General features: G+C 41.5%; 1 protein-coding gene across 2 annotated transcripts in view; it reads left to right on the forward strand.

The window, feature by feature from the left end:
* ano5b (anoctamin 5b) overlaps window positions 1–11278 on the forward strand; it is a 33494-nt gene extending 22216 nt beyond the window's left edge. For both annotated transcript variants that reach the window (XM_085270624.1, XM_085270633.1), the window contains 13 exons: window positions 5–139; window positions 3602–3707; window positions 3980–4040; window positions 4356–4507; window positions 4833–4907; window positions 4993–5239; window positions 5338–5516; window positions 5642–5739; window positions 7171–7301; window positions 7407–7612; window positions 7733–7911; window positions 8665–8770; window positions 8888–11278. In XM_085270624.1, the coding sequence (XP_085126750.1) occupies window positions 5–139; window positions 3602–3707; window positions 3980–4040; window positions 4356–4507; window positions 4833–4907; window positions 4993–5239; window positions 5338–5516; window positions 5642–5739; window positions 7171–7301; window positions 7407–7612; window positions 7733–7911; window positions 8665–8770; window positions 8888–9115 (1903 nt within the window). In that variant the 3' untranslated portion in view covers window positions 9116–11278. The remainder of the gene's footprint in view (window positions 1–4; window positions 140–3601; window positions 3708–3979; window positions 4041–4355; window positions 4508–4832; window positions 4908–4992; window positions 5240–5337; window positions 5517–5641; window positions 5740–7170; window positions 7302–7406; window positions 7613–7732; window positions 7912–8664; window positions 8771–8887) is intronic.
* The last annotated feature ends 441 nt before the right edge of the window (window positions 11279–11719 follow it).

The raw sequence follows: 11719 nt of genomic DNA on the forward strand, positions 1-11719 counted from the left end.
GCAGGAAGTACTACGGAGAAAAGATCGGGATCTACTTTGCCTGGTTGGGTTTCTACACAGAGATGCTCTTTTTGGCAGCTGTTGTGGGCCTTATATGTTTCATCTATGGAGTGCTCAGTTATGATGACAACATAACAAGGTTAGTGCCACCAGGGGGCATCGCAGCTGTTTGGACAAACCTAAGTAAACAATTTACTTCATCTACTTTATACAGGAAGAAGTCTTTTTATTACTGTAAGTACACCTGGCTAAAAATAAGCTTATCTGATGTTGCAGTAAATCCTGCTTCCTGTGAAGGTTATAGTTTTTTTTTCTTTTGTTTTGCTTAAATTATTTTAGAAAGAGACTAATTACACTTTGCAGTCAATTAAAGCAAAGTTATATTTTGTCTGTTATATGTAGTCTATATTGAGCAGAGTAGGCTAGTTAACATACACAGCGCTCTCTATAATGTAGAAGGTCATCAGCACCACAAACTGCAACCTTCCAAATAATAATAGCTCTCAGACTGTTTACTGTAAATCATAACAATAAAACTTTTCATGATCTGACATTTTAGCTGACTGCAATAGTTCAGGCTAGGGGAGACCATTAAACTGCCATTTAAGTGTATGTAATTGTTGACCACAGGCAGAGAGGTGGTACAGTGAAAAGGTCCTGGCTTCAAATCCATCCTTTCTCTGCGGGTATTCTGGCTTCCTCCCACAGTGCAAGGACATGCATTTAGTGGGGTTAGGTTAACTGGTGATTCTAAAATGCCAATAGGTATGATTGTGTGTGTGTTAACCCTGAGGAGCTGGTGAACTTTCCAAGGTGTACCCCGGCTCTCACCCTGTACTAGCTGGGATGGGCTCCAGCTGCCCTGCAACCCTGAACTGGATAAGAGGAGGAGAATAGATGGATAATTGCTGACCAGTGAAAACTAAAACCAGCAGGCATATTGTATAATAAGAACCTGTGCTCTTTAAGGAAGGCACACTGATATTTTTTCTCACATTCACCAACAAGGGGGCTGGTGGAGTCAGTGATGGACTACTTGTTTCACCTGTTTAACAGTCATAAAGTGTGTGCTGGGATTAATGTCAGGGCTCTGTGCAGGACTTTCAAACTGGTTAATTTCTATATAAACTATGTGGACAAAAGTATTGGGCCACACCGCTTCACCTGTGAATTCAAGCGTTTACAGTCCCATTACTATAAATATATACAGTGGGGCAAAAAAGTATTTAGTCAGCCACCGATTGTGCAAGTTCCCCCACCTAAAATGATGACAGAGGTCAGTAATTTGCACCAGAGGTACACTTCAACTGTGAGAGACAGAATGTGAAAAAAAAAATCCATGAATCCACATGGTAGGATTTGTAAAGAATTTATTCGTAAATCAGGGTGGAAAATAAGTATTTGGTCAATAACAAAAATACAACTCAATACTTTGTAACATAACCTTTGTTGGCAATAACAGAGGTCAAACGTTTACTATAGGTCTTTACCAGGTTTGCACACACAGTAGCTGGTATTTTGGCCCATTCCTCCATGCAGATCTTCTCGAGAGAAGTGATGTTTTGGGGCTGTCGCCAAGCAACACGGACTTTCAACTCCCGCCACAGATTTTCTATGGGGTTGAGGTCTGGAGACTGGCTAGGCCACTCCAGGACTTTCAAATGCTTCTTACGGAGCCACTCCTTTGTTGCCCGGGCGGTGTGTTTTGGATCATTGTCATGTTGGAAGACCCAGCCTCGTTTCATCTTCAAAGTTCTCACTGATGGAAGGAGGTTTTGGCTCAAAATCTCACGATACATGGCCCCATTCATTCTGTCCTTAACACGGATCAGTCGTCCTGTCCCCTTGGCAGAAAAACAGCCCCATAGCATGATGTTTCCACCCCCATGCTTCACAGTAGGTATGGTGTTCTTGGGATGCAACTCAGTATTCTTCTTCCTCCAAACACGACGAGTTGAGTTTATACCAAAAAGTTCTACTTTGGTTTCATCTGACCACATGACATTCTCCCAATCCTCTGCTGTATCATCCATGTGCTCTCTGGCAAACTTCAGACGGGCCTGGACATGCAATGGCTTCAGCAGCGGAACACGTCTGGCACTGCGGGATTTGATTCCCTGCCGTTGTAGTGTGTTACTGATGGTGACCTTTGTTACTTTGGTCCCAGCTCTCTGCAGGTCATTCACCAGGTCCCCCCGTGTGGTTCTGGGATCTTTGCTCACCGTTCTCATGATCATTTTGACCCCACGGGATGAGATCTTGCGTGGAGCCCCAGATCGAGGGAGATTATCAGTGGTGTTGTATGTCTTCCATTTTCTGATGATTGCTCCCACAGTTGATTTTTTCACACCAAGCTGCTTGCCTATTGTAGATTCACTCTTCCCAGTCTGGTGCAGGTCTACAATACTTTTCCTGGTGTCCTTCGAAAGCTCTTTGGTCTTGGCCATGGCGGAGTTTGGAGTCTGACTGTTTGAGGCTGTGGACAGGTGTCTTTTATACAGATGATGAGTTCAAACAGGTGCCATTCATACAGGTAACGAGTGGGGGACAGAAAAGCTTCTTACAGAAGATGTTACAGGTCTGTGAGAGCCAGAGATTTTCCTTGTTTGAGGTGACCAAATACTTATTTTCCACCCTGATTTACGAATAAATTCTTTACAAATCCTACCATGTGGATTCATGGATTTTTTTTTTCACATTCTGTCTCTCACAGTTGAAGTGTACCTCTGGTGCAAATTACTGACCTCTGTCATCATTTTAAGTGGGAGAACTTGCACAATCGGTGGCTGACTAAATACTTTTTTGCCCCACTGTATAATATATATAAATATAAAACCAAGCACCAAGCTATGCAGACTGTAGCTGTTGTGTTTGTGCTCTTTTCTTTGTCACCAGTGTTTACATCCTATCACACTCTTGTCACAGATAGAAAGACACTTTTTCAATCCATTTAAAAACCAAATAAAATATACAGGTTCTAGACTTCCTGCTCAGCCCTCTGCCTCACACCTCCTCCAGTGCACTTTGGGTCAGATTCAGGGTCTTCAGCTGGTAACCTGTCACTAATGTTTCACCCTGTACCCTGTACATCTCCAGGTGAGGCGGCAATTGGCTACATCAGGATATCCCTCTGCCACCCCCTGCATCTGACCCTCCTCTGTAGCCACAAACAGTAGCTCATTTCCTCCACTTCTTCGGCTAGTTCCTTGACAGACCTCTGCAGGCTTGCGCCTCTTGTCCCTGTAGTTGGTGGAGCTGGATCACCGAACTGTTCACAAAAAAACCCTGCACACCCAATTTTAAGTGGATAAATGGAGGCTGCCCAGCCTGCAGTTCACTGCCAGATCCGAGCACTTGAGCCACTTTAGGTCATGTGCCGCTACTATGCCCTCTAGGTCTAGAATGGACGAACAACACACGAGGCCAGAGGAAACCGTGAATGTGCTTTAGAGCGATGAAATGTCCCTTTAATGCTTATACTATGGCAAAATACCCTTTTTAGACAATATTATATACAGACACTTTGAATATTATTGAATTGCCTTCTACTGTGTGTACTGTATGTTCATCTGTGGGTTTCTTTATTTTGTTTTATTTTTAGCAAAGAAATATGTGACCCTAAAATAGGAGGCAGTATCATGATGTGTCCTCTTTGCGATAAAAACTGCACTTTCTGGAGGCTCGACTCAACGTGTCTCTCATCCTGGGTAATTATTCCATTTCATATATTAGCTGGTCGCGTTATTATAATTTCATTTACACATATGTTACATTGTATCAATTTATTTAAATCAATGCGGTTTATGTAATCAGTGAAAAAAGGTCAACTATTATTGCATAGACTAAAATGTTTTAGATTGACCACATTTAATCATACAGCTACATACTGAGTAACCAGCATGTTACCCTGTTTGTTCCCAGCATGTGATCTCTTGTGCTTGTCCGAGGAACCTATACTTTTCCATATTCTCTCTTCCAGCAATCCCATCTGTTTGATAATGAGGCAACCGTGTTCTTTGCCATGTTTATGGGGATCTGGGGTAAGTGTCAGTCTGTGCCGCTCTTGCTGTTTTTGACTTCTGTAGGAGATCCAACGAAACCCCCTGTTGGCCAGATTTTCCCAGTTAAAGCCCTTTCACACGAAAAGAGCGTCCAACTTTGCCTAAACTGCTCCAGTCCGGGAAGATTTGCTGGCACAATTATGCTGTTATGCCAAAGCAGCGGGGCTGTTTGTAGGTAGCATAGCATAAAATGCAGCATAAAGCCAAATGGATGTGAGAGTTATGAGAGTTTTGATCGATCTTGACCAGTTATGGTTTTTAAAAAATGCCGTGTCTTTTTCTTGACTTTGACAGTAACTCTGTTTTTGGAGTTCTGGAAGCGGCGCCAGGCCCGGCTGGAGTACGAGTGGGACTTGGTGGACTTTGAAGAGGAACAGCAAGAGCTTCAAACTCGGCCTGAGTTTGAGATCAAATGCACTAACAGGAGACTCAACAAGATCACACAGGTGCTTTTCAAACTATTAAAGTTATAATAGGCAAAAAGCTTGGACCTAAAGGAAAAAATGGGAATTACACTGAGTACAAAGAGTGCTCCTCTCTCTGTTTTAAGGCTCCCCTTCCCAGGATTTAAACCTCATTCTCACAGGTTAAAGCCCTCATTGCATTTTGCACCCATTTCCCTCTTCCTGCTCCTTTACACTGCCAAACCTCCTGCCTCCCACTCGGCTTTCTAAAGCTGGAAAAACAGATATTGCAGTTAAATTTGCTGAAAAGGTTATTTGGTATTTTTCTGTCTGTCTGAGCTTTAAATAACAACAATTTATCTTTCAGGAAATGGAGCCATATCTCCCCCTCCACACCAGGTGTGCTCGCTACTGCCTCTCTGGAGCCACTGTTACATTCTGGGTAAGCGATTATTCAGCTGAAGTGCATGTGTGTGTGATTTTATAACTAGTCACAGCTTTATAAATCATGTGTGTTCTCTCCACAGATTTCTTTGATTCTGGCCTGTATTACTGGGGTCATAGCATATAGGTTGGCTGTCTATGCATCCTTCGCAAGTATCATTGGCAACCATAAAGGAGAGTCCGGCAACCATAAAAACAAGACCCTGCTAGTCGGCGGATTGATCACCCCACAGCTGGCGACTTCTGTCACTGCTTCCTGCATCAATTTTGTCATCATCATGATCCTTAACTTCTTTTATGAGAAGGTGGCCATCTGGATCACTGATATGGGTACTGGGATTTAATTGGGCAAACAGGATTTAGAAAATACAATAAAACTGATGATTTACTATCTGATCTGCTAACTGATGATGCTTTGCTTCCTGCAGAAATACCAAAAACTCACCTGGAATATGAGAACAGGTTGATTACGAAGATGTTCATGTTCCAGTTTGTCAACTACTACTCCTCCTGCTTCTATGTGGCCTTCTTCAAAGGCAAATTTGTGGGTTACCCGGGTAACTACACATACATGTTTGGCAAATGGAAGAAATTTAGGAATGAGGAGGTGAGTTTTAAAAGACAGCATTTAAGCATTGTTTCTTTTTTTCTAAACTGAGACGTATTTCTTTAAGCAGACATCCTCATAAATACAAGAAATGTGACAGAAAAGCCTGTCTCTTGCTGTCCTAGTGTGACCCCGGAGGCTGCCTGATAGAGCTGACCACACAGCTGTTGATCGTCATGGCGGGGAAACAGTTATGGGGGAACATTCAAGAAGCTCTGCTGCCGTGAGTACCGTCAAATGTTTGTCTTATTTGGCCGAACAATAAGCCACAATCTGTGAAACCATCATCAGCTCCAAAGTCTGGAAAAAAGTCAGAGATTTACATGAAACCACAAAGATAATACATTAACTATCTATGGCGTAAAGTTTAGTTAAAAATATTTTACCCTACCCTTAGAAAGAAATGTCCAAGAGTAAAAAATGTAACTTCAATTTCAGCAAATATGAAGTTAATTTTCATATAAACATTTAATCCAACAACCAAATAACTGTGTGTTAAAGTCCTCTCCAACCTCCTGACGCACACACACACACACACATGTAGACACAGCATCATTTACATATACACACTATTGCTTACCCACACACATCACAGTTAAGTGTATGACACTTAACATGCCACATTCACACAAGCACTGACTCTAAACTGAGTGCTGTCTGAATGCTCTCTTCACACACATTCATACTCCGATGGATGCATCAGAGAGCAACTTGGGGTTAGTGTCTTGCCCAAGGATACTTGGCGTGCAGACTAGAGGAGCCAGCGATTGAACCACCAACCTTCCGATCAGTAGGTGACCTGCTCTACCTCCTGAGCTACAGTCACCCCACTCCTAAGGACCCGAGTCCCTGCTTTAACACACCTAATTAAAGTGATTCGCGTATTAAACGCCTGATAACAAGATGATCACTTGAATTAAGTGTGCTGTAGCAGGAAAGCACCTAAAAACCTAAACAAGTATCCACAAGGATCGGCATCTAGAAGCACTAGCAAAAATTGTCAAACCAGGGCCTAACATTGGGGGTGGAGCCTATCCCAGCTGTCATAGGGCAAGAGGCCAGGTACACCCAAACCCCTCCATTTAACGCACGGAGCCACCACATCCAGTTCCCATTGTGAATTTGACTGTATTGCTCTTTGTATTGCCTCACCTTACCTGATTAGGTAGAAAAATGCCTTGCTTGTTGACAGTCTTCCATCATACAGTAAATTTTCTAAAGCCTGAAAACAAAGCCCAGAGGCAGTTGGGAGAGTTTCCTCTCTTGAATTACATTAAACTGAAAAGCTGTCGTGCATTTTTTGTCCAGCCATGCTAAAAGAATTTCTGCCTATTGCAGCTTAAAAGTGTAAGTGAAGATCATTAGCTGGATTTTAAGTCCCTGGCGCATAAATGAAAGCGACTTAACAGAAAACAGTATTTATAAAAAACTAAAAAAAATCACACTTTTTACATGAACCCATGACAAAATGAAACCTTCTTGAACCTTTGAAATTGCTACAAAACAAGCAGGGACTTTAGAGGTGCTGAGGTGGTGTCTTAAACTCCCAGAGGAGAACTGCATCTTAAAATCTGCAGCTTGACGTCACCATTCTTGCTCTGAAAATCTCGTTGTGGAAAGCTCCACCATATTTTTTCCATATTTTTTTTGCTAGGTTGATGCGTAACTGGTGGAGCAGCAGAAAGGGACGTCACAACCCCGAGAACCATTACAGTCGATGGGAGCAGGATCATGTTCTGCAGAACTTCAGCCAGCTGGGCCTGTTCTACGAGTACCTAGAGATGGGTGAGATGCTTCACTAGTCTCTCTGATAAATTCAAATATCAATTAAAAAGTCACATTAAACAGGAAATGTTTAACTTGTCCTGACTGCTTTCCCTGTAATTCCAGTGATCCAGTTTGGCTTCATCACTCTCTTTGTGGCCTCTTTCCCCTTGGCCCCCCTTTTGGCCCTGTTCAACAACATCCTGGAAATCAGGGTGGACGCCTGGAAGTTCACCACCCAGTTTAGGCGACCAGTGGCATCCAAGGCTCGAAACATCGGAGCATGGCAGGAGATCCTAAATTCAGTGGCCATCTTGTCTGTTGTTACCAATGTGAGTTTTTTTTCCCCTTTCATCGCATTTAAAATGAGGTTAAACTTCATGAGATAGTGCTTACGTATCAGCCTGGAAATAAGCTTCAGAAACAACTTTTTGTGGTCCCTTTTCTTCCAGGCTTTCATCATGGCCTTCACCTCAGACATGATCCCCCGTATGGTGTACCTGTATGCCTACAGCAACAGTACCAGCATGAAGGGCTACATCAACAGCAGCCTGTCAGAATACAGAATACCGATACGACCACAAAATATGACTGAGGACAACTGGTTTCGTCACTTCAATACGACCTGCAGGTATTAGAGCTGAAAGAAGCTCTTTAGATATTTTCAGCATATTTAAAGCATTAATAAATATCCTTTACAAAATATTGGTAGAATGAGTTAACCAATGAAAGTCATTGCAAGACTCTGCAGTTCGTGCCTGTCAATGGAGTGTTTTAGGATCTTTCATCTGAGATTCAGGCTCACTAATCTTACAGTGTTGTTTCCAGCTGCTACATGCAGCAATTGGTGGTGAAAAGGCTTTCGTGAGGCAAAAATCAGAGTAAATATTTGGCATTCTCACTGACTGTAGATGAGTACTAATGTTGTGTTTACATGTTAGCAAACATAACTTTTATGAAAGGCATTTCATCAAACTTGTCAGTTAGGTTCAAATTACTGTTTGCATAGATCTACGTACTTTTCAGTTTATTCATGTTTCTGTCTGTTATGGGAGCCTTATTGTACACTCACTGGTAACTTCATTAGGCACACACTGCTAGCAGCATATTGAACCCTCTTTCGACTTAAGAATTGCCTTATTTCTTCATGGTTGGCTGGAAAAGTTCCTCAGAGATGTTGGTTCACATTGACATGACAGCTTCTGTAGCCCATTCACTTCAATTTATAAGGTTCTTCTGCAAGCATTGGTGGTGTATCGAGTGGTTATTTGAGTTAGTTTCCCCCAGAGATGTCAAACACTGGATATTTTCTCATTTTCAGACCATTCTCTGCAAACCCTTGAAATTTTTGCATGTGACGCCGCTCTCTTGTTGGTCTGTACAGATACCGTGACTACCGGCACCCTCCAGGCCACAAGAACGAGTACACTCACACCATGCAGTTCTGGCACATCCTGGCAGCCAAAATGGCCTTCATTATTATCATGGAAGTAAGACAAAATACACTTTTCCCTCACACGTTCCTCACTCGTAAAAATAAATAAATAAATAATAACCTGAATTAATGTTGCAAAGTGATGATATCTTTACCAACGCTCTCTTTGCAGCATGTGGTCTTTGTGGTGAAGTTCTTTATTGCGTGGATGATCCCAGACGTCCCGTCAGATGTGAAGGCGCGCATCAAGCGAGAACGATACCTGATTCAAGAACACCTGCATAACTACGAGGTGGAAAGGCTCAAACTGCAGCTGAGTGCCAGCTTCATCACAGAGTCGCAAACTTCGGAAACGTCGTTGACGCCAGACAAACACGAAGTGCTTTCTGAGTGCCTGTAGCACCTGCGTCGCACCTCCAGCTAACCAAGCCGAGGGCGGACATGTCTGTGTATTCTCTTCTCCCTGAGAACAGCCATATGCAAGGGCTTCTGTCTTTGAATTCAAAACGCTATTTGTTTCATTTTGGATGGACAATAAAGCCTTCCACATTATACTCCTATGTTAGGAAACGCATAGATACAGCATTTAAAATCCAGTGCAGTATAACATTTTATTTTCCTTAAAATCAGCTTCTTTTGCAGACGAAGCGTTCATTTTCCATAAAAACTGTATTTACATTCATCTTTCTTTGTCATAAAAGCATAATCTCTGTGTTTTCTGATACAGTTAAGGTTTGTTTTCTTGAATGTGTGACAGTGGGTTTGATTCCTCTTTAAAGAGCTGACTGTGACGTCAATTTAGTATTCTGCATCCTAGTCTTTGATGAGAATGAAGGACTGAATATTTAGTCAGTTGTGAATGTAGAAAACACTCATGCTTACAAATATTTAAAAACATATGCGAGATGAAACACAAGTCAACTGGCGGTGCTTCCTCGGACAGCTTCACCATGATTAGTTTTTTATTTTTATTTTAATAGGTAGCTACATAACAATATGTCTACTGATCTACAGCCGAGCTAGTAGACTATGAGTTTCATTGTTTGAGTGTTTATTATATGTAGAAAAAAGCTCTTTAAAACTGTGCATTTGAAAACCAAGTACCTCCATCACACTGCAGTAACACTGTAACAATCAGATGTGTGGTGTTTTTCCACTCACTCTGACCTGAGTTAGCGACAGAAATAATGCGTTAAGACAGCAGCTGCAGGCTCGTGTCTGATCTTCTGCTTGTATTACCAAGTTGCTGCGGGACCAATTGTAAAGTTTCTCTAAAAACAAACAAACAAACAAAATAGACTACATGAAGAACACGTTGTCAGGGCGCTGGACAGATCATGTGTTGGTTTTACTTTTCCCCGTTTATACAATAAATGGCCAACTTTTAATTTTCAACTTTCACATTAGTTATGTCACCACATATTATTAATCGTCCAACCGCAAGCTGAGAACTATACAGGAAGCAGATCTTCTTGTAGCCTGGTGGGGATATGTATGAGTAACCTGAAATGGTTTTAGTAACCAGCTCATTAACTATAGCTGACGTCTAAGTGCTGCTGTAGATATAAAGATGCTGTTTTTTTAAGGGGCTATAGTGCAATTAATTTATTGATCCATTTCTGCCCTGTGGCCTGAAGCATTTGTGTTTAGAGTTACTATTTTTATGCTTTTACATTTGCCTATAAAAGACCTTGCAGCATTTGGGTTCTTTCTTTTAGATCAGGGGTCCCCAATCTCAGTAGACGAGGGCCAGTGTCCCTGCAGGTTTTAGATGTCTTCTTGATCCATCACAGATTTAAATGGATAAATGACCTCCTCAACATGTCCTGAAGTTCTCCAGAGGCCTGGTAATGAACTAATCATGTGATTCAGGTGTGTTGACCCAGGGTGAGATCTAAAACCTGGAGGGACACCGGCCCTCGTGGACTGGGATTGGGGACCCCTGTTTTAGATTGTCCTCTTCATCACCTCGTAACTGGCCAAGAAGCAGTGTTAGCTCAGACAGCTCTTCCACCACACTAATGAAAAATAAGACTCCTGCTTTACATTTTACATTGTAGCAAGCGTCTGATTGATTATTTTTTTAATAAGTTGATCATTTGTCATATAGAGTGCGTATAAATCTGTTATGCTTTTTTAGGTTTCCGTGTTTGTGCTTTAACTTCTTACAGTAAAGCGGCTGATGCAATCAGCAGGATATATCTGACAGTCGACACTCACTCCAGTCTCAGGATTTAAAATCTTTCAGTGTCTGTTGAGCATGACTGTTTACTGAGGCGTGCAAAATCCCGCAACATCCATGATGGACTTCCCAACAAACGAATGCCTTAAACATCTGTCTTAATTTGTTTTTGTATGTTTTTTTTTAAAGAAAAAAAATTCCTATCTGTTTCTCAACATCTGTTGCATAGTATTTGTTACTGCTGCAAACTATGTGCAGTGTACCAGTTTTGTGCATGAACTGTGATCATGTAAATATTTTGTCAGTATCAATATGTAAGTTTTCTGTCGACTGTTGAACAGGAACTTATTAAAATTGTTAAAATTCCCAATAAATAAAGAAAAGTCATTTTTTGTTGGAGCTTTATTTTCAATTACAATAAGACACCCAGCGCATCTATGTTTTGCATCTTTCTCCAACATAAAGATCTCATCCAACTTTATTTTAAGATCACGTTTTTCTCCACAGAAAAACATCTGTACAATTTAAACAAGCTTAACAGTTAATATTTGGCACAACCACCTTTATTCTTCAACACAGCCTGAACTCTCTTAAGCTGCTTTTTAGTCATTTCTTTAAGTAGTCTTCAGGAATAGTTCTCCTGTTTTCTTGAAGGACATTCAAAGCTCTGCCTTTTTCTGTATTTTGTGTCAAGATGATCCAACACTGCTTCGGTAATGTTGATGTCCAGGCTCTGCAGAGGCTGATCTATGACTGACAGTGCTCCATTTTGTGTTTTTATATATTTGCTGAAAATACTTTGTCCTTAATGAGGCTCCACTG

Source organism: Mchenga conophoros, linkage group LG1 (genome assembly GCF_057382185.1).
Source record: "Mchenga conophoros isolate Kocher_MC1m ecotype Shallow Benthic linkage group LG1, M_conophoros_male_GT1.1, whole genome shotgun sequence".
NCBI lineage: Eukaryota > Metazoa > Chordata > Actinopteri > Cichliformes > Cichlidae > Mchenga > Mchenga conophoros.